This window comes from Cavia porcellus, unplaced genomic scaffold, assembly GCF_034190915.1.
Source record: "Cavia porcellus strain 051 isolate PalLab524CR breed Dunkin Hartley unplaced genomic scaffold, mCavPor4.1 scaffold_1, whole genome shotgun sequence".
Taxonomy (NCBI): domain Eukaryota; kingdom Metazoa; phylum Chordata; class Mammalia; order Rodentia; family Caviidae; genus Cavia; species Cavia porcellus.
Genome location: NW_026947484.1, coordinates 132,853,545 through 132,879,175, shown reverse-complemented (window position 1 = coordinate 132,879,175; position 25,631 = coordinate 132,853,545). Strand labels below are relative to the sequence as shown.

Below are 25,631 nucleotides of genomic sequence, written 5' to 3'. Positions count from 1 at the left end.
CCTATAAGTGCCCTGGCCGGCAAATAGCAAGAAAACCAGAGCTTCAAGTTCTACTTCTGCACTACTTTGTAAGGCGTGGTTTATATCCCAGAGGCCCAGCTCTCACCCAGGAGCTGGTAAAAAATGCAGAGTCTCAGGTACTACCACAGACCTCCTGAACAGAATCTGCATTTTAACAAGATGCGCAGATTATCCTGTGTGTACATTTAAAGCTTGAGAAATCTTGCTGTATTCTCTCTTACCAATCTTTGCTATGTAGAACATCTCAGTAGTTCCACTCATCCAAATGGAGAAGGGGCAGAATCACAGAATGCTTATGGGTAGAGACATTGGAGCAGCTTTGCTTTAAATTCCATCCCTGACACTTACTGGTTGTGCAGCTTCAGGTAAGTTATTTCATTATCTCTACCCTTAATTATAAAACAAGAATAGTACTACTGCTGCATAGGTTTGGGTGAAGGTTAAATGAGTTGAAATTTATCAAGTATTGCTGGGGATTTAGCTCAGTGGCACAAGCACCTGCCTGGCAACAAGTATGAGGTCATAAGTTCGATCCCCAGTACAAAAAAAAATCAAGCATTTAGAACTATGTCTACCCATAATATGAAGTAGCTATTAGCTGTTCTTCCTTCGCCTTGTCATCCTTTATCACTAAAGTGCAGCTATTAAGGAGTTCAATCCTAACAGTAAGCTCAGAATGCCTTCCTATAAAAATTGAAACATAAATGAGTGTCATTTAAATGATCCTATTAGCATCATACTATTAATACTATACATTTGGTACAATACATATATGTTAAACACAAAAAGAAAAAACTGTTTCAAGTTCCTGCCACGGGCAACTCTATTGATGTTGCAAGCTCCCTATATTAGGATTTTCAATTAAATCAGATATCTGATGACCAACTAAAGTAAGATGAAGTGTAGTTGAAACATACTTGTTCTTCTATTTAGTAAGGCAAAATCATTTAAGAAAATTTCCTAAATTTTTTCACGTTACTTTTGTCTCTTCCTTATCTAATGTCTTTTTGGTGTTTTTCTTGTTTGTTTTTTATATGTTGAGACATGGTCTCATTATGTTCAGGCTGGCTTAAAACTCATTGTGATACTCTTGATTGAGCCTCCTAATGCTGGGATTCCAGGCATTGTCACCACATCTAGTCTAATATCTCTTTATATGAGTTTACATGGTGAAACAAATTCAGTTTGAATTTCTCAAAAGGTATTTATTATAAAAACTGTTTTTTTTATGATACCAGGCACTGAAGATTAATAATTTTTAATAGTTCTCACTGTAATTAGATTTAGATAAATGGAAGGGAATAAACTAGAATGATTAATGATTGTAATGCTTCTTCCTTTGCATAGGATAAGGATATAGGGAATAAAATTTCATATTTACCAAATTAGGGTTTTTTAATCTGATTTTTCTCCTGACTGAGATGAAAATCTGGTTTGACATTAGACATAGAGCAATGAAAAGTTGCCTAAATCCCTAGAGATGTGGAATGTGCTGATATCAGAGCTGATACTCTCCAAGTCCAGAATTCCTAAAAAAGAAAAAATTGCTTCTAAGTGGTAGGTTATTTTCTCACCTGCTTTGAAGCCTGCTGGGTTAAATATGAGAGTTCAAAGTAAGGGTAGCCAGCGAACCAACTGAACTGGAATCTGATTCTGCTTATCTGAAAGGAGCTTCTTTATTTAACAGCAGTTCTGCCCTCTCCTTAGAGAACCAATCTTCATCTACTCAGGCCCCTTTCATTTCTCTCTTGCAGAGAAAGCTTTCTTTTAAGTAAGGCTTGGAAGGGTGTTATCACAAAAGTGAAGACTTAAAGATGGTCTTTGGGGATTTCACTAACTTACTGATGAGTTCAGACCTGAGGCATGTGACTTTAGTGCTTTGATTTGAGAGGTGTGTTTGAATGTAAAAGTCCCAACTTAGATTTTAACTAAATAGGGCAGTCTTTGCCCTCTTGGCAGAAAAAAACAAAAACATTTGGGTAAAGTCAAGAATAAAAAAGATTTCCAAATAAACTATCTATTTTACTAAAGCAAAACTTTGCTGAGTTTCACTAAACTCATATTGTAGCTGTGCTGGGTGGGAATGGGCCTTGCTTCCACATATTTCTACTAATCTTTATGTGGGAAAATGTGGTTGGACATGCCAGTGATGAATTTCTGAGCAACTCATAATTGGCTGGCTTCACTGTAACTAGGGCCTTACAATCTGCTTGATTAATTCTTTAAGGACTACATTAGCCAAGTTGCATGATTTCCAAAGATATAGAAGGTCAGATGTTATACTAACAAAGGACCTCTCCACAGAATGTCTCACTGGGGTTTCTTCAGGCCCTTCATAAAAATAATTAAAATTTTTCTCCACAAATTACATTTTAAAATAAGCAAATATGAATGCCAAGTGTCTTTTATTGAATACTAAGCACAACTTTTGGAAAGGTTAATCCATTATTCTCATTATTTTTTCCAGGGCAAAGATCACCTTAAGAACTAGGAGAGTTGATAGACAATTATAACTATACGTTGATATATAATGGTAGAAATGTATATGATTTTTAAAGGTTTTTAGCTTTTCACTGTAACAATATGAAAATTGTTCATAGGAGAATTTTTTTTTAAATTTTTATCTGATTTCATTAATGCTAAAAACCTGTGATATTTGCATACTTCTCTACCTAATATGGAAGGCCACATTTAGAAATTAAATTGACAAAGGAAATTTCTTTGCTTTGAAAATGGATTCATTTTGAGTTCATAAGGACTAGTACGTTTTTTAAACATTTTGAATTGTAACAAAGCTTATATCCCTCTGAAGTACATGCTGTTCTCTTCTCTACTATTTCCACAGTAATATATTGGAGGTGTTTCCCAGAGACTATAAAGATAATCAAATGAGCCTGTTGTGAGACAGGTCAACAATTTTGAATGTTTACATTTTTGTTCCATCATTAGTGTCTCTAAAATCTCTGTTTTGGCAGTCTGGCATATGCAATTTTTATTTTATTAAGTTGTATATTTGTAGCAAGAGGAAAGATTTTCTCTACTTCTAGTAAGAGGATTCTCATCCCTCATCCTCATTGTTTCTCTTCAAAAGAAAAAAATCCAGACTCAGAGATTTGTGAAATTGCTAATACTCTTTATTCAAATGTTTTTAAAGTACTGAACTCTCCTTTTCAAAGAAGGAGAAAAAAGAATAAAAGTTAGGTAATGTGCTTTTTAATGCATATATGTACCCTTTCCTCAGAGTTTAAGTGAAGTTTGTGGAAAGCATGCTTTCTTTCTATTAACATATGTTTGTGAACTATGAAGTTCATAAAAGTTCTCCCTGAATTTGTTTGGCAGCAGTATATTTAATAGTTTTTCTCCCTCAAACTGTTAAGTCTCCATTTCAAAGTTTATGATATCCTGTCACTAACTGCTACTAATATATTTATAGCTAAATCATTAGTACTTAGGGCACAAGGGCTATTTAGCAATTTTTAAAAGAGTTATGCTTAGATATTAATGAAAATCATTCATTCTAAACCCATTATACTGTTACTAATAGAATTTACGCTAGAAAATCTACTGATCTTTGTTTTAGAAAATACATTTGTCTAAATAAAAATCATAGTTCTCTGAATAAAACAAATAAAAAGGTACAAAAGAAACTTAAAATCTTGAAGAATAGCTTTTCTTTTTAACATTTAATATCTACCCTTCTCTAACCAGTTAAATTTCTTTCTTTCTGTTTCCTTCTTTTGTTTTGTTTTTTTAGACAGTCTTACTGTGTAAATCAGGTTGGCCATGAACTCGCTATGTAGTCCAGGCTGGCCTTAAATTTGTTGTAATCTTCCTGCCTCAGCCTCCCAGAGTGCTGAGGATACAGCCATATGCTTCCATGCCTGGCTTCATATGTCTAATGCTCAAAAGAACTATAAATTAGAATTCTAGTATAAATTAAGAGTAACTTGAACTTTAATTAGTTCTTTCATTTTCTTTTTAAGAGCCTATACTTGTATTATTTGATCTTACTGAACAAGAGATTATAATCTTCCTGTGTTATAGATGGAAAGTTTGAATCATCAAAGCTAAGTTAAATGCCTAAAATTTCATAATAGATAAGATAGTCTGTTAATTTTAGTCATAATAGATATACTTTTTCAATAAACACAATTTACATCAAAGCAAGTAAAGAATAAATTTCAAGCTAGATACAGTAATGCTGTGGGGATATATAATAACTGAATAGTAATAGTCAAGTGGCTTTGCTATAGTATTGTTCTCCTGTAAGGATTGAATTTGGGCCAGTTATGGTGACACATGCCTGTAATCCCAGTTCTCTGAGAAGCTGAGTCAAGAGGAATACAGGTTTAAGCCCTTTCTGAGCAAACTAGTGGCTTGGTGAGACCCTAGCTCAAAAATTTAAAAAAAGGTTTGGGGATGTAGCTCAGTATGAAAACCCTAGGTTCAGTCCCCAGTAAACTACCCCCAAAGTTGAATTTGGAGAAGAGTTTTAAATGGAAAAGCTAATGTGGATTGCTAGCAAAATCAAAAGAGTATTTAGGTTGTACATATCCTTACTGCAAAGGCAAAGATTTTAGCAGACAAATACTGCCCAAGGAACTCTTCACAGTATCTGTGTCTATTGGATGAATTCTAATATAAAGAGTGCATATTTGCTTTTCATTCTTTTAAACTGTATCACTCCAGTTACATTGCTCTTCTCATTAATTAGCCATGTAAGAAAGAATGCTGTTTGGTCATTTATGTAACATACTTAAATAACTTCAACCTTTCTAATGTCTGATTTGTATGGTGATTCTATAGAAAACAAGGGGCCTTGGTTTAGAACTATTCAAAGGGAATTTGATTGAGTTTCTGAAGTAGTTTAAAACTGTCTTAATGTAAAATTATAAGGGGCTAGGAATTTAGCTCAATGGCATAAGCACCTGCCTGGCAAGCACGAGGTCGTGAGTTCAATCCCCAGTTCAAAAAAAAATATAAAAGTAATCTTGCCAGATGTAGTGGTGCGTGTCTGTTATCCCAGCTCTTGGGAGGTTAATGCAGGAGCATCGCCATGAGTTTGAGGCCAGCCTGGGTTACTTATGTTTCAACATCAGTCATCTGTCTGTCTGTCTGTCTCTGTCTCTGTCTCTGTCTCTGTCTCTGTCTCTCTCTCTCTCTCTCTCTCTCTCTCTCTCTATATATATATATATATATATATATATATATATATATATATATAAAACGTTTCAACACCAGTCTTTCAATATCCAATATCCAAAAGTGTAAGAAGGATTATGGGGGAGAGTTTAGCTAATAGAATAAACTTTTGGTCTAAAATATCATAATTTGTTGGTATTTTTTAATTTTTACTAAAGGGAAGACTTTTGGTAGCAGTTATACTTCTAGTAGTTGTGTCTATAGGTAAGAAACTTTAATGTGTTTTTTAATGATAGTGGGGTCTCAATAAAAGATTGGATTTTAGTGGTATTCTAGCTGAATTTGCGAAGAACATTCTCTTTCTAGTAACATTCACATTGCCTTAGGTCCACCTTGATGGCAGCCAGCCTCAAGAAAAGAAGTTATTTGGGCTTCAAGTAATGCTCAAAAACATTAAGAGAACAGATATTCAGAGAATTCATACCACATAAGCGCCTTCTGACCTCATCTTGTAATTTCAAGCATACATGTATGTACTATTCAAAAGTATAGAGAAAGGCTATATTCCTTCTCTTTTAGCATACTTGTGGCTAATATGAGAGAGACAGAGACTGAGAAAGAGACGATTTGGGAGAAAATTTGAGAAGGAACATATTCTCACACTCTTTTAGGGACTTTCCACCTTTTGTTCTCATCTATTTAATATGCTGCAGTCCCAATTTGTTTCTAAAACCAAAGTTCAAGTTTTTACTCCCAGGTAGCAACAGTTTTACAATTAAATTTTAATCCCTCTGTGTTAGACTCCTATCTAGAGTACAGCCACAGCTGTTCTTGGCAGGCAAACACATTGCTGTTTTTCCTTCAGTCATAGTGAGATAGAAAAATGTTCTCTGGCTGGGGCATGGATGAAAGCATTTTACTAATCTTCTACATAATTCATCCCTGGTTGCTGGGGTATTCAGAGTTGAAACTTTTCCCTCTGATAAAATTCAGCTGGATTTTTTTTTTTTTTTTTTTTTTTTTACTTGAGTCTGATCTCTTTGGGGGCTTAGTTCTTAGTGAGAGCCAGGGGATTATAATTCAGCTAAGTCCTGCCTCTGAAGATTTTTCTTATTATTTTGCTTTTAGTCTATTTTAGCTTATTGTAATACCACTTTTAAAATACACAACAAAACAAAAACTACTGGAACATGCAGTTCAGAGAGTTGCTCAGTATAGCTTATTGAATAGAAGGACTCTAAGATAGTAGGCTTATCTTACTTTGGTATCCAAGTTTAGGTTTTAAAAAGCCTCAGCATTTAAAATTATATTATTATATAACATGCTGTAATATGTTAACAATTGTAACACACTATGCGTCTTTGAGTTTTAAACTCATTGCATTAAGGTATTACTACTAATGGACTTATTTTTTTCATTCTTTCATTCAATGAATAAATATTTATTTGGTACCTTTATAAAATATAAAGTACAATCCATATTTCAAGTAGCTTATAGCCTAGAGAATAGGGGTCTTCAGAAAGGCGTGTAAATTACAATAAAGTATTACGATAAAGTAAAGGCTATTGCCACAATAGATTAGCTCATCTTTTCATATTCATGTAATTGGAAGTGACTGATGAGTTACTTCAAGTGCCTTTTCATAAAGTAACCCAAAAAGTCAATCTAGACTCACACCAGGCTGTTCCTTTCAGAAGAATTTATTTGGTTAGGGTTCTTTTAAGCCAAATAAGAAAATACAGAAGAAAACGTCTTTGTTTTGTTCTTTTTCAAATATATAACATGTAAGAATTTCATCTTTATACTGAGCTGCCAAAGATCATGTTTTTGTAAACAGTATGTTTATTGGAATAGTTTAAAATTCATCAAAAAAAAAACCATGAAGAGCTCCTCAACTGAAAATTTATCCAAGAAATATCTGACCTCACATTTACACAGTAACTGCCATAAAACAAAAACCTCCGTGCTTGTACATTTTCCTCTTTTGTATCCTCTCATTCATAATAATGACAGATTACTAGGTACTAAGGGCCATTCTGATTTTTAAAATGAAATAGTGTGATGTCATTGTGAAGAAGAATGGAATGGAAAGAGCTGGAACTAAAATTGACTGGTTCTTTATACGAGAGAAAGGAAGAGAGAAAAAGAAAAAGGGCCACTCTGAATTTCCAAAAACTCACTTGTTAATGTCAGAGTTGCATCCCTGCAGTCACTGATTCTGAAAACAGGAACACATCATGTTAATTAAAAAGCTAAAATAAAAGAATACTGGTATTATTGGGATAAGGCATAGAGTAAGTTTTTGCCTACTCTTCTAAGCTGGATTTTGTCCATCAATTCTACATCTTAGCAATTCTACTTCTTTAGAAGAGGAGCCACCTGGATGGTTTTTTCCCAAGCAACTAAAAATATTTCATATCTTTACTGGGCTGTTCCAGTCAAGTAACATATACTAACTGGATTAAGACCTTGGGTTAAGACCTTGGAAAACCTGTTTTAAAAAAGAACCTGTCCTTGAGAATTTTATACAAATTAGACATGTAATCAATGAATATGGAAAAATGACTGAGGTAAATGGAGTAGAAGAGTGGGCCAAATGCTGTTCTAAAGCATTGATGGCAAGGGCTTTTAGAGCTTTCAATGATACAAACAACCCACTGTGCCATGCTTGCTATAGATTTGCCACCAACCTTCTACAGCATTGAAGAATTTACTGATTTAAATCAAGGCTATAGTTGAAAAAAAGGTGGAATGATTTAAACAATGACTTGGAAGTAGAAGACTGAGGATCAGGCTTTGAAATTTACTGGTGATCATTATTTCACTTGCAATCCATCTGAACTTCCAAACCTGGAATAAGCAGAAACAATTATTCTTTGGACAGGTTAACAGAAGGCAGACCTCCACAAGGTGATTAAGATCATGATGACATCTTTTAATTCAGGAGTTTAATTTGTAGGATGTTGGTAAGAAGGCGCATTCATATTTCTAGGTGGTAATCCACTTTTATACATTCAATTGTGTTTCTTTTTATACTGGTGACTGTGTCCACTCACTAACCTTAGTTATCTACAGACTTTAAACTTGAGCGCCTTGAGAATATGTGAGGAAGCAACCATTTCCCATAGAACTCCTTAAAGATAAGAAACATAGTTATTTAGTCTTTTCTCTCTCTCTCTTGTTCACTTTTATCTTTGATATGATTACTATTGATAGGACATCAGTAGTAATCATATCTCTGGTTTTGCCTTAAATTCCATATTGAATTTTTTAAATGGTTTTTTGAGCAATAACTTTTTCCTGGTTGTTTAACCAGTCATACAAGTTAAGACTTCATTCTAGGCCTATTTTATATTAGCTGCTCTGGGAGAACGGATGAAAAATAATAAGTCAGTTAGACATTTTATGAATATTGAAATCCCTTCCATTCAGAAATTAAATAAAATAACCAGCACGAGCAATCAGCTTATGTCAGATTTCCATGGGTTTATGTTACATAGGGAAATTATAGTGCAACCTGAAACATTCATAGTGGTGTCATAGTTGAATGTAAACCCTTGAGCTTTTCTTTTGTGAAAGGCTTCAGAAATCACCTTTTATAAACTACCAAGGGAAGGGGGAAAACTAAGATGATAATAACAAATGCTATCCCTGTTAGTGGCTGCCGCCCTTTTAGCACCAAACAGTGCCAGTTAAGTAAAGCATAAACCTAAGATACTGCTTACTTTTCAGCTTATTCAGTGCACACAAAAAATATATACTCAATGTCATGCAGAGAAGTTTGTTAAAAAGTATGATGGAAGCCTGGGAAATAGTTGTTTTTACCTCCAGCAAATTCCAGAAACCAAAAATGAATTAGAGATCATGAAATGAAAATTTGTCTCCCATCTTTGGCTGCCGCTCCAGTGCCCTATACTAGAACTCTTTCCTCATTTGTCAGTGAAATGGTTTTGCTGTCTTTTGCAGTTCTTCTATATTCAGTATGGCCTCAGATACGATAAATTTGCGAGCCAAAAAAATCTAATATATCAAACAGAATTTGGGGGGACCAGTTAAGTTTTAAATTTGGGAAAGAGGAAAAAATATATGTTTTAATTTCTTAATGTACATTTAAAAATGTGTTTCTGCATTTTAATTTCTTAAGAGTTTGGGTTTGATTGATATCATGTTCTGAGCCCAGAAACCTACATTAATTTATTACAATTTGGGCTAGGATATTTAATATTTCTACTTAGCCCATAATTTCAAATAATCAGGATATATATTTAGTAATATATAGCATTTTGTTGATCTTTACAATACATCTCTTTTAGTCCCTGTATCAAATGAACTTATCCTTGTGCTTTCTTATAGGTTCCTTGGTGTTTACTAACATAGATCAAGATCTTTGTGACTTTATAAGGGACTCTAAACCATTTGACACTCTAGGTACATAAATCACCACACATTATGTAAGCTTTGATCTCAGCACTGTAATTTCTCTGTATTTTCCAATGTCTACCATGTGTATTGTCTTGAAACTCATTACATAGTACTTGCATATTCTTGTTTCTAAGGTTTGGTGCATACCAGTTCCTTACTTTAGAATGCCTCCTGCCGAATATCCTCAACCATCAACCACTTCATGCTAAAGTCACCTCCTGGAGAAAGCCATCTCTGATTAATCTTATTCACCTAATTCTTTTAAGACTTCTATTTCTCAGAGTGTGTGTGTGTGTGTGTGTGTGTTTCTGTACACTGTCAACCTACAAGCCTAGTGATACCAGAAATGATGATCTTCCTCTGTTCCTTTGCCTTTGTTTATTCTACCACAAAGGCCTATTGATGACCTTTACAATGCCCTCAGAGTTCTAGCCCACCTTTAGTCTCTTTCCTTTCACTTTAGATTCCTAGAGAAACAAGGCATGTGATAGGGATTGGCCTGCACCTCAGTTTGCCTGTGGCACCCTGCTGAATAGGTCCCTACGGTGAGAAGGATTTAACCATTTGGTTTGATAGTCTCTGTATTCTATTCGGATACCTATAAGAAGTAGATATAAGACCAAGAGATGGGAATTGGGAAATTTCCACTGACAGCCATTATCATTTTCCTTTCTTTTTAAACAAGACCTATGAAGTGCTTTCATCAGCAGCTCCCCTACACTCTCCTGCTCTGCCTCTTTTCCAGGAGTCAGGGTTAGTTTAAGAAAAAGCCTTTTGCTAGAAGCCATGACCTGTACTTTTATCCCCTCCATCTGGTGTGCGGCCTCATGGGGTTGTGCTGCTATGCAGGAGGTGAGCAATGGAATTCTTTAGATGATGACTTCTGAGCCCACATGCGGAGGCAGTGGGGGTGGGAAGCAGGGAGAGCAGTGAGAGCCAAGATCGATGGACCAAAAAGTAAGGTTTGCGAGGGGAAAAATCCTGACTATAGGTAGACTATTTTCCTGAGGTGTTCTTCTCCTAGCTCAAGCAGGGGCCCAGGTCAGGCAGCTGTAGCTTCTCAGGTCTGTGATTGATGAACGTTATGTTCCTGCTACTTTCCCCTCTGCCTTCACAGTTGGGGTGCACCAGTGGGATAGGTAGGGTATTCAGGGCTTTTACTGTCTTTAATGGAATGCATTCCAGGGCCAATCGGGAAGGGTTCCCCTTGCTGCTTTTTCTGTCTTGCACCTAAACAGAGGTCCAGATTTTGAATGAGGGTCAAAGGAGGGGTTGTGAGCAGCAAGGTTTTTTTGGTTTTTTGACTTTTTGAGACAGAGTTTTCTATGGGTTCAGGATGACTCCTTATATAGTCCAGGCTGGCCTCTAACTCACAGAATCCTTCTGCTTCAGCCTCCTGAGTACTAGGATTGCAAGCATGTGCCACCACACCTGGCTTAGCAGCAAGTTTTGATCAAGTGAAAATATGCTGTCTGTTCTATCTCACAGGGATTTCTGTGCAGGGTAGATACCCCTTATATTGGTGTAGATGAATTTCTCATTTCAGTTACAAGTCCCAAGATCTTTACTAGGCCCTAAATAGGCATCTGGCTTGAGCTAGAATGTATATTTCTTAGCACTTTCATTCTCTGTTTTTTCCTAAGCCAGGGATTGACATCATTTTTTAAAAGAATGAAATTTCAAAGGAAATTCAAATGTGTACTTTAAGAGCCAAAAGTCCTAAAATTCTTCTTATGCTTTTTCATGACTACTTCCACTCTGCTACACATATAGCATCACTTGAGAAGAATTACATAAAATCAAAACAAATTTTAATGTTTATCTGAAGGGAGGAAAAAGAAAAAAAACTAGGAGCCAAAGTTGTTTAAATGTAGAATACTTTGTAATTCCTTGATAGTCATATGATGGTGGCTAAAGTAGTAAAAAGGGTATTTGCTGAGGTTCAGGAAAGCACACACTGTTCCTTTATAAAACTACTCAGATACACTCTCCTGGCAGTCCTGGAACTCCTATTGGTCTTAAACAATTTGTAGTAATTTCTGTTCTGAGAATGCCAGTACTCTGGCACTCCTAAGTGTAGGTATCCTGAGGCTGTGAGAAAATACACACAATTTGAAGTCAGAAGACCTTGGTTTGAGTTCTGGCCAGACTTGTCACCGTCTACGTCATCTTGGACAAATCTCTGAATCACTCTCATAAAATGAGCATAAGCCTACCTCACAGAGTTGAGAAGGTTACATATATGACACCCCATGGAGTACTGCCTAAAACCTGTCAATCAGGACAGGTTTTCAACAAGGGAAATCTTAGTTCAGTGCAGTAACTGTGATATATTACCACAGTAAAGGTACTATTATGTCTCTTCCAGTGCCTCTCTCTTATGGAAATCATCCCTAGAATCCAAAGCTATCCTGTTTTCTAACCCAGTGAATGTTAAAAAAAGAGTAATAGGTCATAAGCAGGAAGCATAGCAATTATATATACTTCATGCAGTTACAAGAAATTGCCCCTTCATTCAGAACACACAGGATGCATATCACTATCTTGAGCATCAACCAGTCTTGAGAAATTATACAGCCTCAGCCACTCTGGTTGGGTCATAATTTTCCACCCTTGGTGTCTTCAGTGTCCTTCCCCTTCTCAGGGGAGTACCAGTTTGAAAACCAAACATTTGCTTGCATGTCGATAATGTAACTGTACTATTCCTTGGTTAGGAGTAGACTGTTGTGGGGGTTTTTTAAATGATTTGTTGGTAATCTGTTTGCTTTTTTTCCCTGGGGAGTCCAGTACAACTCTTATACAGCCTGAAGAAAGCTGTATGTGTGTCCACATAGGTGTGCCTTGTGTTTGTACCTATGTATGCTCCTGATTGTACTCAGGCTGCCAGAAGTGAGGAAAGAATGAAAAGGAAGCATTTCTTTTTTTAACCAACATTTTTCATAGATGCCCAACCCCCATAGTAGCAAGCAGTTCCCAAGTGGAAGGTGGGGGCAGAGGCCTCCACCAAGGCCATCAATAACCAGGTGTGAGCTACAGGTCTCTGTGTAATGTGAAGCTCTCCCGTATTTCATTTCTGCACCCAGGGGGCGGCTTTGCAGGATTGCTTACGGAGAGCTCTGTGTCTGGCACCTCTCTCCACAAGGCCCAGGCGCCCAGGGTCCCACCGACCTGCCCAGGAATGCATCACATTGTTCTCTGGTGCTGTAATTTGGCTGCAGGAGCTAAACTGAATGCCTCCCAGGGATGAGAAACATGCTCTTCCTGGCATCCTCCCTTCACAGCTAGCTTGGGCTTCTCCACTATGACCACTGAGCGCTTTTAAATAAAAAACCTCAGAAAGGCTAAGGGAGAACAAAATCCTTATTATCTGTCTTCTATTAAGCCATGTAAAAACCCATGTCCTGCATGGGTCTGAGAACTTGGCAAAGGACTTAGTGATTGGTGATCTTGATAAAGGGATCTGAGAGAAGGAAGAAATACTGCAACAAGAAAGACCAGAAATGAAACGCTGAGTATTCGTAAGTTAGATCCATAAAACTGTTTGCAAATAGACAACATAAGGGTTTTAATTAATCTGAAACCCTTCATTGACTTTTAAAGCATTTCTCTATGCAAGAGTATGGATTAGTGCCATTATTCAGAGATAATAATAAAAGCGTTCTTATCTGTAGGGCTAAGTTAAGGCTGGCATTCTTAAGAAAAACTACAGGCTGTGCCACACTGCTGAAGTACTTCAGTCATGTGGTTTCTTTAAAAAAGCATAGAGATAATATCTTTTAAGTTAACCTTGTATCCAAATAGCACTTGCTGCAGTCTATTATATCTAACATCAAAAGTTAAAAGAAAAGAGGTCCAACAAGGAGCGGAAGATAGGAGCGAGGCTAAGACAGCTGTAGGAAGAACAGACATCAAGTGGAGAAGGATCGGAAAGAGGGCACTGACAGGCAGAATGAAAGAGTAGCAGCAGAATTAAATGGAGCCTTACTGCACCAAATAAAGTTCTGAGTTTTGTGACTCGTTCCAAATAAATTAGTTTTTGTTTGTATAATGCAGAATGAACGCCAGTTGTCTAAAGCCAATCGGAATGCAGAGGCGAGCTAAGGACTAAGAGGAAAAATTAATTGCTTAGCCATCTTTCCTACTTGGGCCACCCAGGTTCAGTAGTGAGGCTCAAAAAGACATTTCTCTTGCTTATCAACTTCACTTTTCAAAATTCTGTGTGGACAGTTTGCTGTTCTTAATCATTTAAAGGAGACTGCAAAACTTGTGTCTTTATAAACTAAAATTCATAGTGCAGGGAAAAAAGCACAGACTATGTGAAATGCTAGAAGAGGTTCACTCAGTTCCTTCCACGGGATGAGAATCACAAATGAAGACATTAGGGCACAGGCAGATAACTTCCCAAGGAAGGCCTAAACCATCACTGATATAGTAAACTGGTTGTTCTTAGGAGAGCTGGCTGGGACTGAGGTTCTTCCCAGCAGCCTGGTATACCAGGCAGTATTTTTAAACTTATTCAGTACTATTTGATTCAGACTGACCATGACCGCCTTGCCTCCCCACTACCCCCAAAGCTAACCTTTTCTTAATCCCAGCCCAAGATATCAGGGGCTCTTCTTTCCCCACTATATTTCCCTCTACCCCAGTCCCACCAATGGCTCATCAGTTATCCAGTTGACTCTACTCTGCAAGGAAGACATTCCCTTAGCCTGACTCACTCAGTCTCATTTCTCCACAGGCATCCCCTCACCACAGACCACAAGGGCTCTGATTAGCTCATGTTTTGTGTTAATGGATTTAAAATTGGAGCAGATCCCCTCACCAAAAGAAAAACCACCCTAAACTCTCCCACACAGGTCTCAGCAGGTTACACAAATATTAGTCCTATCATCCAAATAAATCTGCCTCCGTGGCCCAAAGCTGAGGTTCTTCCAATCTTCTGCTGCCTGTGCAGAGTGAAGTTGCTCCACAAATATTTGAGGACCCTAAGGGATGTTGCAGAGGACCCTGGGAAAGGAAGGGGGGGTCTGTATCTAGAATTCCTTGTGTAAAGCCCTTAACCTAAAGCCTGTTGTCACAGTCATACAATTCTAAATTGAAAATTCCTGGAGATTTATGATAAACTTGATTAGTTAAGAACTGTGGTAAAAAGTATGTATCTGGTGGCTGAAGTCTGCAGCATAATTAAGTTTCAATATCTAAAATGGGTACATTTTACAGATGAGAAAATAGAGGCTTAGAAAATTTAATTGTCTTGATAAAAATAAAAACAAGTGACACAGCTGTAATTTCAATGCAGGGCTGTTATAACTGTAAATTTCTACATCACTCTGCTGTTTTAAAATATTAACAGGCAAGAGATAACCACTGTCAAAACACGTAAGTCAATTAGGACATCAAAGTTTTTGGACTCCCATGTCCTATCCTCCAGTTTACTAATGAATCTACTATCTTTAGAGACTCCACTACTTCACACCTTGTTAGGTAAGGTAGTAGCATAGAAGGAATCTTCCCCTATTTCAAATATGAATAGTATTAATCACTAGGACTTGGAGAGTCACTAAAGATTTGTTGAGTAAATAGGAGGACCTTCTAAGTTGTTACCGTTTTGGCTCCAAGCCCCAGCTCTCTTTCTTTATGTAGACACTGGCTCCACTTCTAGTTTCAAAGGTTAGGACCCTCTCCTAAAGAATTATAAAAGCCAAGTTGGATGCTGCACACTCCTGTTATGCCAGCTACTCAGGAAGCTGAGACAGGACAATCCTAAGTTTGAGGCCAGTCTGAGCAACACAGCAAGACCCCATTTCAACAAAAGAAAAAAGAAAAAAAGGCCAGGGATATAGCTCAGTGGCATAGCACCTGCCTGGCAAGCATGAGGTTGTACGTTCAATAAAAAAAATTTTTTTTTGTCTTTTTCGTTTTTATCGGTACCAGGGATCGAACTCACGACTGCCTGCTTGCAAGGCAGGCACTTATGCCGCTGAGCTAAATCCCCAGCCCCAATTAAAAAAAAAAAAAAAATTAAAAAAAAAAACCCAAAACAGAGGTCCCTATATTTCTATCATACACTGGCCTCATATAGCCAGCCTGCTTACCTCTCCCATTCTTCATGAGTTATCTATCAGTGTGATTCCCAAACCTAGCTAACCTTCAGAATAATGAATGGGGAAAAATCCCTAGGCCTACTCAGACTTACTCTATTATTCTCTCCTAGTACTGTTCCAAGCTGTTTTCATGATTTGTTAGGCATGAGAACCTATTGTATGCCACCTCAGTTTGAGCAGGCAGCAAGTGAACAAAAGAGGCAGTGCTATCTGATATATGGAAAAAAGAGAGAATGTGTATTTGTATAGTTACATGATTTCCCCCTCTAAACAGCAGTTAATAAACTGCTGACCTCTTGTCTAGCAATCTCAGTCTCTCCATAGTACAGTGATATAGTTCATCTTTTGGGTACCAAGACATCTCCTCATACTGTCTCCAGGGTAGGAACATGTAGTTTCATCTCTGTCTTATCTATTCTCAGCCAGGGCAGGATTAAAAGGAAGCAGTCTCCAGAGATCCTTTCTCTTGCACACCCAAGAAGTATTAGGAAACCAGTGCAAAGAAAGGAAAAATGAGTTTTGACCTTGAAAAATGGTACTTTAGTGCAACTCAGATTACTCTGAAGACCCCCCTACATCTCTTCTGCTTTCCCTTCGAACCTACAGGGGGAAACCAGAGAGCCACTCAGTTTCTTATATTCCCTATCAACTCCTTCCCAGGGCTAAGGAACCAGCTAGGACACCATGGTCCCTTTGGATTACTCCCCAAGTCTTTAAATAGAAGCTGTAGCAGCCCAGGGTTGAGGGTGGAGGAAGGTGTGCATGCAAGGTTCTTGTGCTTTTTGAGTTGCAAGGCTTGAAGTAGAGGGATGAGTGAGGTATCCGTATCTTCAGGTCTGGTCCAGCCACTCTGCCTTCTTGGGTGCCTTGCAAGTGTGGACATCCACAGTGTTTCTGCACTCCTTGCACCGCACAGCACAGCACCAGTGGAATTTGCACTCACACTGGGTGACACGAGTGACTCGAGTTGTGTCATACCCTCGGCCACAGCACATGATTTCACAACCGTCTGTTCCTTTAGATGTCTTGCTACAGACACGGCCTGCAGTGCCTAGGGAACCTGGATTGGGGAAGAGGGGGAGTGAGAACCAAGTTACTTCTCCCTTTAGTTCTTCTGGGCAGTCTTACCCACATTCTCAGAAGCGAGTCATCAAATAGCTTTTTCTGAAAATATACCCACTATATAAATGGACATCTCTCACTACTCTCTGCATTAGGTTTATTTCTTCCTACCATCAAGGCTTCCTAAAGGCCATTGACTTCACCTATAGTTCCCTTCCAGCCAGTACGTATTTTCATTATCCCCTTCACAGTCTAACCTTAAACTTGGAGTGATGGTGCACACTTTAAATCCTAGCACTCTGAGGCAGGGGGCTCACAAGTTCCAGCCCAGCCTGAGCAAATTAGCACTTAGTAAGACCTTACCTTAAAGTTAAAAATTAGAAGAAAGCCTGGGAATACAGCCCTATAAAGGCCCTGGTTTAAAATGACCAATACTGCCAAAATTTTTTTTTACAAAAGAGTAAAAATTTTCATAACTATTAAAGCTGGGCAAGAGAGTTCTCTATGTTTGAAATTTTCCACAACAAAATAAAACAATAACAATAGCAACAACAAAACTTAGCTTATAACTTCTAAGAAGTTGCACTATAAATCTGATCCTCTATTTGTGTATTTTGTCCTTTTGTTTATATTTCATTCAGTTGTAATATATAGGAAAGTATAGCATGACCATTGAAAGCACAAGCCTAGACATCAAATTGTAGGGATTTAAATCCCAGTTCTGCTACTTCTCAGTTGTATGATTCAGCAAATTAAAGGATGCCTCTAAGCCTGAGCTTTCTCATAAGAAAATGAACATAATAATATCCAATTTAGTAGGCTATTATAGCTACAATCTCTGTCCAACTAAGGAGGTACATTGCTCGCATGTTTAGCTAGATGCATAGGTCCAAGAAGTTCCTGAGGAATATCCCTTGCATGAGTCCCTTAAAGTAGGAACTCCTGAATGATGTTTTCTCCAGCTTAGAGAAACTTCAGGACCTCATACTGACAGATTTTAGCAAACAGGATCTTTTGGTAGGTAACAAAGTCATGCTGGGCACTAGCATAGTGCGTGCCTGGCTAGTGTGAGGTTGTGAGTTTGATTCCTGGTACAAAAAATAAAAAACAAAAAAAACAAAGTCATGGAATTTTTGGTGGATCACATTTCAACATGTCTCCTTATTAATAAGGACCCAGAGTCAGGAGAAAGACTAACTTAAGAGTTCAAGAAAAATAACAGATTAACTGATTTCAACCACAATAGTCTGGGATATGGGAAGGAAGGATGCTAGAACTTCTGTGTTTATTTTTTTTACCTCATTGGTTCAAAATAATCTATTTTAGGGCCGAGGGGGATAGCTCAGTGGTAGATTGTTTGCCTAGCAGGTGCAAGGCCCTGGTTCCACAGTACTGCATGTACGCACACACACACAAAACATAGATAAACAGACATAGATATAGAGATATATATATACACACATATATACATATATATAGCAGGGCCACCAGTCCTTTTTTTTGTTTTTAAAGATAGGCTGTCACTATATAGCCCAGGCTGGCTTTGATTCTCCTGCCTCAGTCTCCCAAGTGCTGGGATTATAGGCATATGTTACCACACCCAGCCAAAAAAGTGTATTTTTGATGCATGCTTTATAATATACCTGTCAGGACAGTGGAACGTAGACATAAGTAAATATGCATGTAATGGTGGTACTTCCTCAATTTTTTAAACAATAGGAGTGAATATACAATCCACAGTATTAGGAGATCAGTTCACTGCTCTAGCATGTGAGCTGACTAGGTCTACTACATATATTATTCTTCTAACTCCAAGGGCTAGATCTTAAGTTCTTCTCTTTGGCATCAGAGCACACTTTCAAACTCTGGAATTGTGCCTTACAGTCTATAGTAGATATGAGCTATATGGAGTCTTTTAAGTTTTGATTCATTAAAATTTAAAAAATTCAGTTTCTTAATCGACTAGCTATACAGTAGTCCTCCTTTTCTGTGGTTTCATTTTCTATAGTGTTAGTTACCCATGGTCAACAGTGACCTGAAAATATTAAATGGAAAATTCCAGAAATAATTCATAAATTTTAAATGTTTTATTATATTATTAGAATTGTTTAATTTGGGGCTGAGGATGTTGCTCAGTGATAGAGCATCCTGCCCAGATGTTCAAGGTTCACTACCCAAAGCTCCCCTCATTCCATTTCAGAATTGTCAGTGGCAGCACAATGAATATAGGTTTTCAAGATCTTCCCTGCCAGAAATCTTGACTTAGTCATACTAATCTGCTGTGTCCCTAAAACAAGTCATGTGCCTTTCCACCTATCCCTTTGCTCATACGCAGAGAACATCTGCCTGGTCTTCTCTATTGCTGTTCAGATAATCACATACTTCAAGAAACTGCTTAAATTCTACATTTCCAAATAAACTTATTTTTATTTCTCTTGCATTTGCTTATGCATTGCTTTGCAAATGGTAGACAAGTGCTCTAATCACTGAGCTACATCTCCAACCCCAATCTTATTTTTTTAGCTAGACTGTAAAGAACCAAAGGCTTAGTGCTATACTTTATGTTTTTGTATAGCCCTCAATATTGGTTGTAACCCAGAACCAGGTAGTTCATTTAAACATCCTATACTTCAGGTGCTGGAAATACAAAGGAGTGACTTCAGGCCTCAAGGAGCTGAGTAATCTCCTCTCCACTTGGAGACCACAGAGCCTAGTAGACTGAGGCATAAGGTCACCAATTTCATGCCCAAGTTTTCATGTGAGGAGGAAAATGACTCCTCCCACAGCACGCCCTTCCCTACATAGCACCTACAGCTTAACAGACCATGATTCAACAATAGAACCTGTGCTAAGAACCTGGGCTTCATAACTCCCCCTGCTTCTCTTACTTACCTGCAGCCTTGTCTAAGACACAGTAGTCTGGAGAGTTATCAAAGTAGACAAGATCAGTACGGGTGGCACGGCGATAGCCTTGGCGGGCTGCTGTGAAGTTGGCACCATCTTGGGTGGCTGTCACCTGCACAGCCCCATCGTAACGCCGCCGCAAGTAATCTCCTGTGCGGCGGAAGTCTGAAAGTGCACGCCAGCAGGTACGTAAAGTACAAGAGCCACTCACGCCATGGCACTTACACTCCAGCTTCAGAAATCGCCGTACAGCCTGGGGAAAGAGGAGGCAGGTAAGGAATAGGCACTGGTCAGAGAACTTTTTAGTCATCCCAGGGACCAAAAGCATGAGTCATCTGAGATCCACCAGCATAGCCAGCTGGTTGAGCCCTTGGTGGTTCTCCCAGATCCCACCCATTCTTCCTAATCAAGAAAAAGAAATTTGTCTTAGCTAGAGGTGATGCCACATGCTCATAATCCCAGCACTCAGGAGGCTGAGGCAGGAGTTATACAGCAAGACCTTGTGCCAGAAAACAACACTAAAAAAAAGAAACTTCTAAGCCTAGCACTGTGGCATATGCCTACAAATCTTGGCTATTGTGGAGGTTCAGGCAGAAAGATCACAAGTTCAAAGCCAGCCTAGTAAGTCAGTGAGATACTGTCTCAAGGCAGTGGGGTAGAGGGGAATATAGTTCATTGGTGAAGACTTGGGCTTACTCCCAATACAACTGAGTGAGACAGAGACAGAGAGACAGACAGAGAGAGACATAGAGGGGAATGGGCCAATTATATCCTGCTCTAAGAAATCTTCCTGGACCAACAGGGCTTTCCTTGTCATGACAGCCTAATGGGATTATAGAGTCACAGAATTCTGTTTATGATTACAGTCTTACTTGCATATCCTTTAGTTCTCACATGTGTTAAGAGTATGAAGTACCATGCATTCTGCTTTTGTAGTAGGTCATTTTCTAACACAGTATATATGAATGTTCAAATACCAGTAAACAGATAGCTCTTTTCATCTTTAAAAGTCACTTCTGCTTAGAGCTATGCTCAGTGGTAGAGCACTTGCCTAGTATGCATGAAGCCCCTATGTTTGATCCCCACTACCATAAAAAAATTACTGTTTTTTCCTACTTTTTAGTGCTCCTGTTGCAGGAATGTTGGGCTTTTGAAGTGATCCAGAAGTCTTCAGTTCTCCCATATTCACATTTAGTCTTTAGTCACCCCCTGAATGTACATGCAGGCATGAGTACTGACCGTGCGACCACAGCGGTTGTTATGTAAGTTCATGAGGGCCCGGGCATCCTTAAGTCTCTTCTCCTTGGCATCCACAAAAGCCTTGGCAAAGCGGACGCCATAGTGGATGTTGTCACTGCAGCCACCCCAGTCAAAGTCCCCACGCTGGTCATGGTGTCGACCACGAGTATAGGGGTCACAGCTACACACACTCAGTTCACCCTGACTGCAGGCACGAGTGATTGCATGGACCACTCCTGCTGATGAAATGGCATATACAAATGCTGCCTCCCGGCTACCTACAAAGAGAAAGGTAGAGGAGTATTTCAAGAAAAAAGCCTATATCGTCGTCGTCTTCAACCCACACAGCCTCAGAAACCTCTCCTCACCATTCCCAGAGCCACCCACCCCCTCCTACTTACCTTTCATTCAATGTGCCCTTCCCTTCCAAGAACATTCCCTAATGCACTGGTGGTGAACCTATGGCAGGCATACCACAGCAGGCTGTTTGTATCATTGAAGCTCTATCAGGTTTGCCATCACTGCCTCCTCTGTCAGTCTCAGCTATTCTCTATCTTCTTCTTTGTACATCTGACCTCTTATTTCCTTTCAATTTCCTTGGATCCTTCGGAGGAAATTGGAAAGTCTCAAGCTGGATCATCCTCTCCCACTCCATGCCCACACTGGTACAGCTAAGCCTGCCTTAGTCCACATTCCAGACCTTTTAGGCCCACTCTGCTGGACAGTTCCTTGACAATGCAGACGCTAGCCCAAGGAGAAACAGGCTACCTTCCCCTTTCTATTCTCAACTCCCTGCTCTTGGGGACAGATTAATCATCCCCCTTGTATCTGAAACCTCCACATTCCCAACTCATTCCCTTTCTCTCAGTTTACTATCTGGCTCTTAGTTTTTTTCTGAACAGGGACCAAGCCATTGACTCTCCAAATATTTACGTATCACCTTTCTGTTTATCTCTTGTTCCCATTACTGTAGTGTTGGGAATGTTAGAGTGATGGTAGTGATGGTGAGAACTAGAGAAGCTATTCCTAGTCCTCAGCTTTACAGTGCATGGAAGCCCCTTTGTTAGGAGGTGGGAAAGGCAGAGAAAATGAGGGAAGATGATGGAGGTGCTAGGAAACGCTTTACATTCACCCCACAGCACTGGCTTTAGAGACCCCTGCCTACAAATCTGAGGTACTGAGGGTCTGTTCTGAACTATATCCTGTGCCTTGCTCACAATTATTTGTCTGATTATGAAGTATAAGAGACAGGGAATTGTGCCTAACCTTCTCGCTTCATACCCAAGCATAGAAAGGGAAAGAGCTAGGGAAGGATAGAAGGATCCCCTACTTCTGAGCATAACACGGCCAAAGACTGTGTGGTCCCGGTCCAGCGTGGTGCAGTTCCAGCGGTGATGGCGGAACTGGTGCTGACACTCTCGGATCCATTCTCGGGCGCCTTCCCCCACTGAGCGCATGATATCTGGGTAACGCTGGCACAGCTGCCGCTGCCGGCTCACCAAACCAGGAATATTGTCACAGATCACTCGGGCCCCTAGTGCCCCGATGTACCTGTAAGGTGGAGATGGTCCTGTCAGAGCACCTCAGTCCCTTTTTCTGCATGGGTGGGTGGGTGCAGTTTGGTATCTAGAGCCTAGAGAAATTTACTCCCCTTCCCCATCCCACATTCCCAGAAGCTGATCAGTAGAATCAGTCCCCATAAGCTCTGGAGAAAGTTATACAGAGCAGAAAGAGTATGAGTGGTCTCCCAACATTACTAGTTCCTCAGTGAAAGGCCAAAGTGACACACATTCCCAGAGTACAGAGCAGGCATATGTCTTATACACAGAAGCTGTGGGCATATCACACAAACCCATTGCCTGTTTATTTAAGAAACATCAAGATCCTACAGAAAAATAAACTGACAAAATGAAGGTCTGAGCCAATACTCTTACACGCACATGTAAGAGCATGTCTTGAATAACTGGTCCCTTACAGATACGATTTGGCAGCAGGGAGATGGGGACAGGCAGGGACTACCAAGGGGGCTGCCAGGAAGAGGCACAGTGGACAACTGTGAATAATATTTACAACTCTAGTGAGACTTACATAGCTTAAAAGTTTTTATTCCCAGTCCTGAGGTCTGGTGAGACAGCCCACCCCAGTTCTCCGCCCCATTCTCTTTATTTCAGGGTCCTAGAGTCTTAACTAAAGAAACTTTTAAAATCTATGTATCCAACGTATTAGACACAGTGTCCTGGTTGGAACTATATGGGCAGAGGAATGGCTGTGGTGGGAAACCAAAGGCCAAGATAAAGTACTATAGTGCCCAGTCTGTTCAATATGAGTGTTTATGAGAAGATCAATTGGTATGGGGCTATTAAAGTATATGTGGGTTGCTAGAGACATTCTCAATTTTCTCAAAACAATTATTTTTTCATCTTTGAAACATTCTATTCTTAGATGCTCCACAAGCCTCAGAAGAATGTTTTGGAGAGAAAACAGGATTATATCACCCTTTTTCCCCAAAAGGCAACCAAAAGAGATCAAACCATTCACCTACACTCTCAACAGTCCAGCTCTGCTTCTCCTTTCTAGCTGTCCAACCCCGCATAAAACACTTTCCCTAACCTGCATGCATTGTTTTCATATCCAAAACATATCAAAAGGATGTCCCCTTCCCTTTGCAAAACAGGTGGGGGCTGTAGACAGCAGTTCCTGCTACAGACAGAAAAGCTGTGGTCTGAGCTATGAGTGAGCCAGTGGTTTGGGAACAGCCCCAAAATGAGCCCAGAAGTGGGTGAAGAGAAAGAAGGGCAGCTAGTGGGGGAAGGGAAAAGCTAAACTGCCCTGGGGCCTGTGTCCCCTCCTCCTGTGCATTCCCACAGCCAGCCCTCACCCACAGACTGGATCACCACTGGTGACACCAACTCAAACAAACACAAGGAGGGCTGATGCTTGCCTCTTCGGGAACTCAGCAGGGCTGATGGGCCCCATCTGTCCCGAGGGAAGGGTAAGAGGGCTGGCCTCCACTAACAAATCCCATAGAATCACTGTCCCCAGCACTGTCCATCAGGGCAGCAGCTTCCAGGAACAAACAAAATAAACACCGAGGCTAGGCCAGGCCAGGCCGGAAAGGGCTGCCTGACGCACAGTCAGGAGTTACACCCACTGCTGTGGTGCTTTGTTTGGAGAATCAAGATCTTTGGAGTTGGACCTCATCCTCGACTCTCACCACCACGTTCTGCTTCTCCAGCTCAGCCCCACAGTACTGCTGTATGCAATGGGTGTTTGTTTTTTTGTTTTGTTTTTGTTTTTGTTTTTTTTACTGGGGCTTGGGAGGAGGGGGGCTGGACGGGAATGGGAGACCAATAAACCAGCCCTCATGAGACAGTCTGGAATTGGGCAGGCCAAACTGGCAAAAAAGGCCTTCCTGTGGTCTGACTTAAGTTCATTTTGCTGCAGCCCACATTGGTCCTTCTTATTACATCCTCAATGAGCGTGGGAACATCTGTTCAGTAGCTAAGATGGGAAGATAATTAAGTTTTCCCACTACCATACCCCAATAATAACTACTTCAAGACTGCAGAACATGGAGCCTGCCTGCTGTGCAGTAGTTGGCTCCCTGTAGTCAGTACAGGGTTCCTAATAATGTTGAGCCTGAGCCTAAGCCTGTCTTCCTCACTGTTTAACCCATGCTTGCAAAATGTCTATCAAATGCTAAGCACTGAGCTCAGCTGGTAGGGGCACAAAGATGTTTAAGGAATCGCCTAGCTCCTGGTCTGGGAGAGAATACCAGATGCCTAACTCTCCAGCTTTGCCTGCCTTTCCAAAAGTTAGTTCTTTACTTCCGTTCCAGCTTTCTACTGGAATGATTTCTCTTTACTTGCTTCATATTTCTTCCTTTGATAGAGTGACTCAAAGCTCCTTGCTACTCAAAGTATGGTCCCAAAGGAACAGTATCTGCCTCAGCTGGGGATTTGCTAAAATGCAGATCCTGATGCCCCACACAATCCAACATGGACGCACTGCTCCATAAAGACAGGACATTTTTTTTTTTAATATACTACAGATCAAACCCAGGGTCTTCCACCCCATGCTGGACAAGTACTCTACCATTGCTGTATTCCTAGCCTTTTCTTTTTTTGTCTTTTTCCTTTTTATCGGTACCGGGGATGGAACTCACGACTGCCTGCTTGCAAGGCAGGTGCTTATGCCGCTGAGCTAAATCCCCAGCCCCCGAGACCAGAGATTTTTGTCTCTCTCGTTTTTGTCTTGGGTGTACATGGTGCTGAGAATCAAAACGCCAGCCTCACACGTGCTAGGCAAACATTTTGCCATTGAGTCATATCCTAGCCATTTGTTTCTTTTGTTCACTTAAATATACTCAATACTGAGAACTTATCTGGCACACAGTAGGTACTCAGTAACTATTTGTTGAGTAAACACCTGACTACTGATTTAAATTTCCATCCTCTCTAGCCAGCCATAAACTTATTTTTTTAATTTTATTTTGACAGAGTCTCACTATGTAATTCATGCTGGCCTTGAACTCACTAAGTGGACTAGGCTGGCCTTGAACTCATGACAGTTCTGCCTCAGCCTCCTGAGTACTGGGATTACAGACATGCACCACCATACCCAACTTGATTAAACTTCATTTTAGTTATAGTTATAGTTTTACTCCTTGTCAACATCACTAGTCTATCTGTAGATATTTTGTGTTTGTATCTTTTTAATAAAGACTAACGAGCCTTT

The 25,631-nt window shown here is 39.7% G+C and overlaps 2 protein-coding genes across 5 annotated transcripts in view; one reads left to right on the top strand and one right to left on the bottom strand.

Moving 5' to 3' along the window:
• The window catches only part of St7l (suppression of tumorigenicity 7 like), a 152,131-nt gene that overhangs the window by 77,559 nt on the left and 48,941 nt on the right, over positions 1-25,631 (top strand). For 2 of the 4 annotated variants that reach the window (XM_063255671.1, XM_063255668.1), the window contains exon 15: positions 260-25,631. The exons of 1 other annotated variant lie outside the window; for it this stretch is intronic. In XM_063255671.1, the coding sequence (XP_063111741.1) occupies positions 260-349 (90 nt within the window). In that variant the 3' untranslated portion in view covers positions 350-25,631. The remainder of the gene's footprint in view (positions 1-259) is intronic. One more of the 4 variants, XM_063255670.1, reaches the window with a different exon arrangement.
• Wnt2b (Wnt family member 2B) overlaps positions 14,815-25,631 on the bottom strand; it is a 14,116-nt gene continuing 3,299 nt past the window's right edge. Inside the window, exons 2-5 of the mRNA XM_003479232.5 lie at positions 22,225-22,445; positions 20,895-21,172; positions 19,644-19,908; positions 14,815-16,749 (exon numbers count right to left, since the gene is read on the bottom strand). Of these exons, the coding sequence (XP_003479280.1) occupies positions 16,520-16,749; positions 19,644-19,908; positions 20,895-21,172; positions 22,225-22,445 (994 nt within the window). The 3' untranslated portion in view covers positions 14,815-16,519. The remainder of the gene's footprint in view (positions 16,750-19,643; positions 19,909-20,894; positions 21,173-22,224; positions 22,446-25,631) is intronic.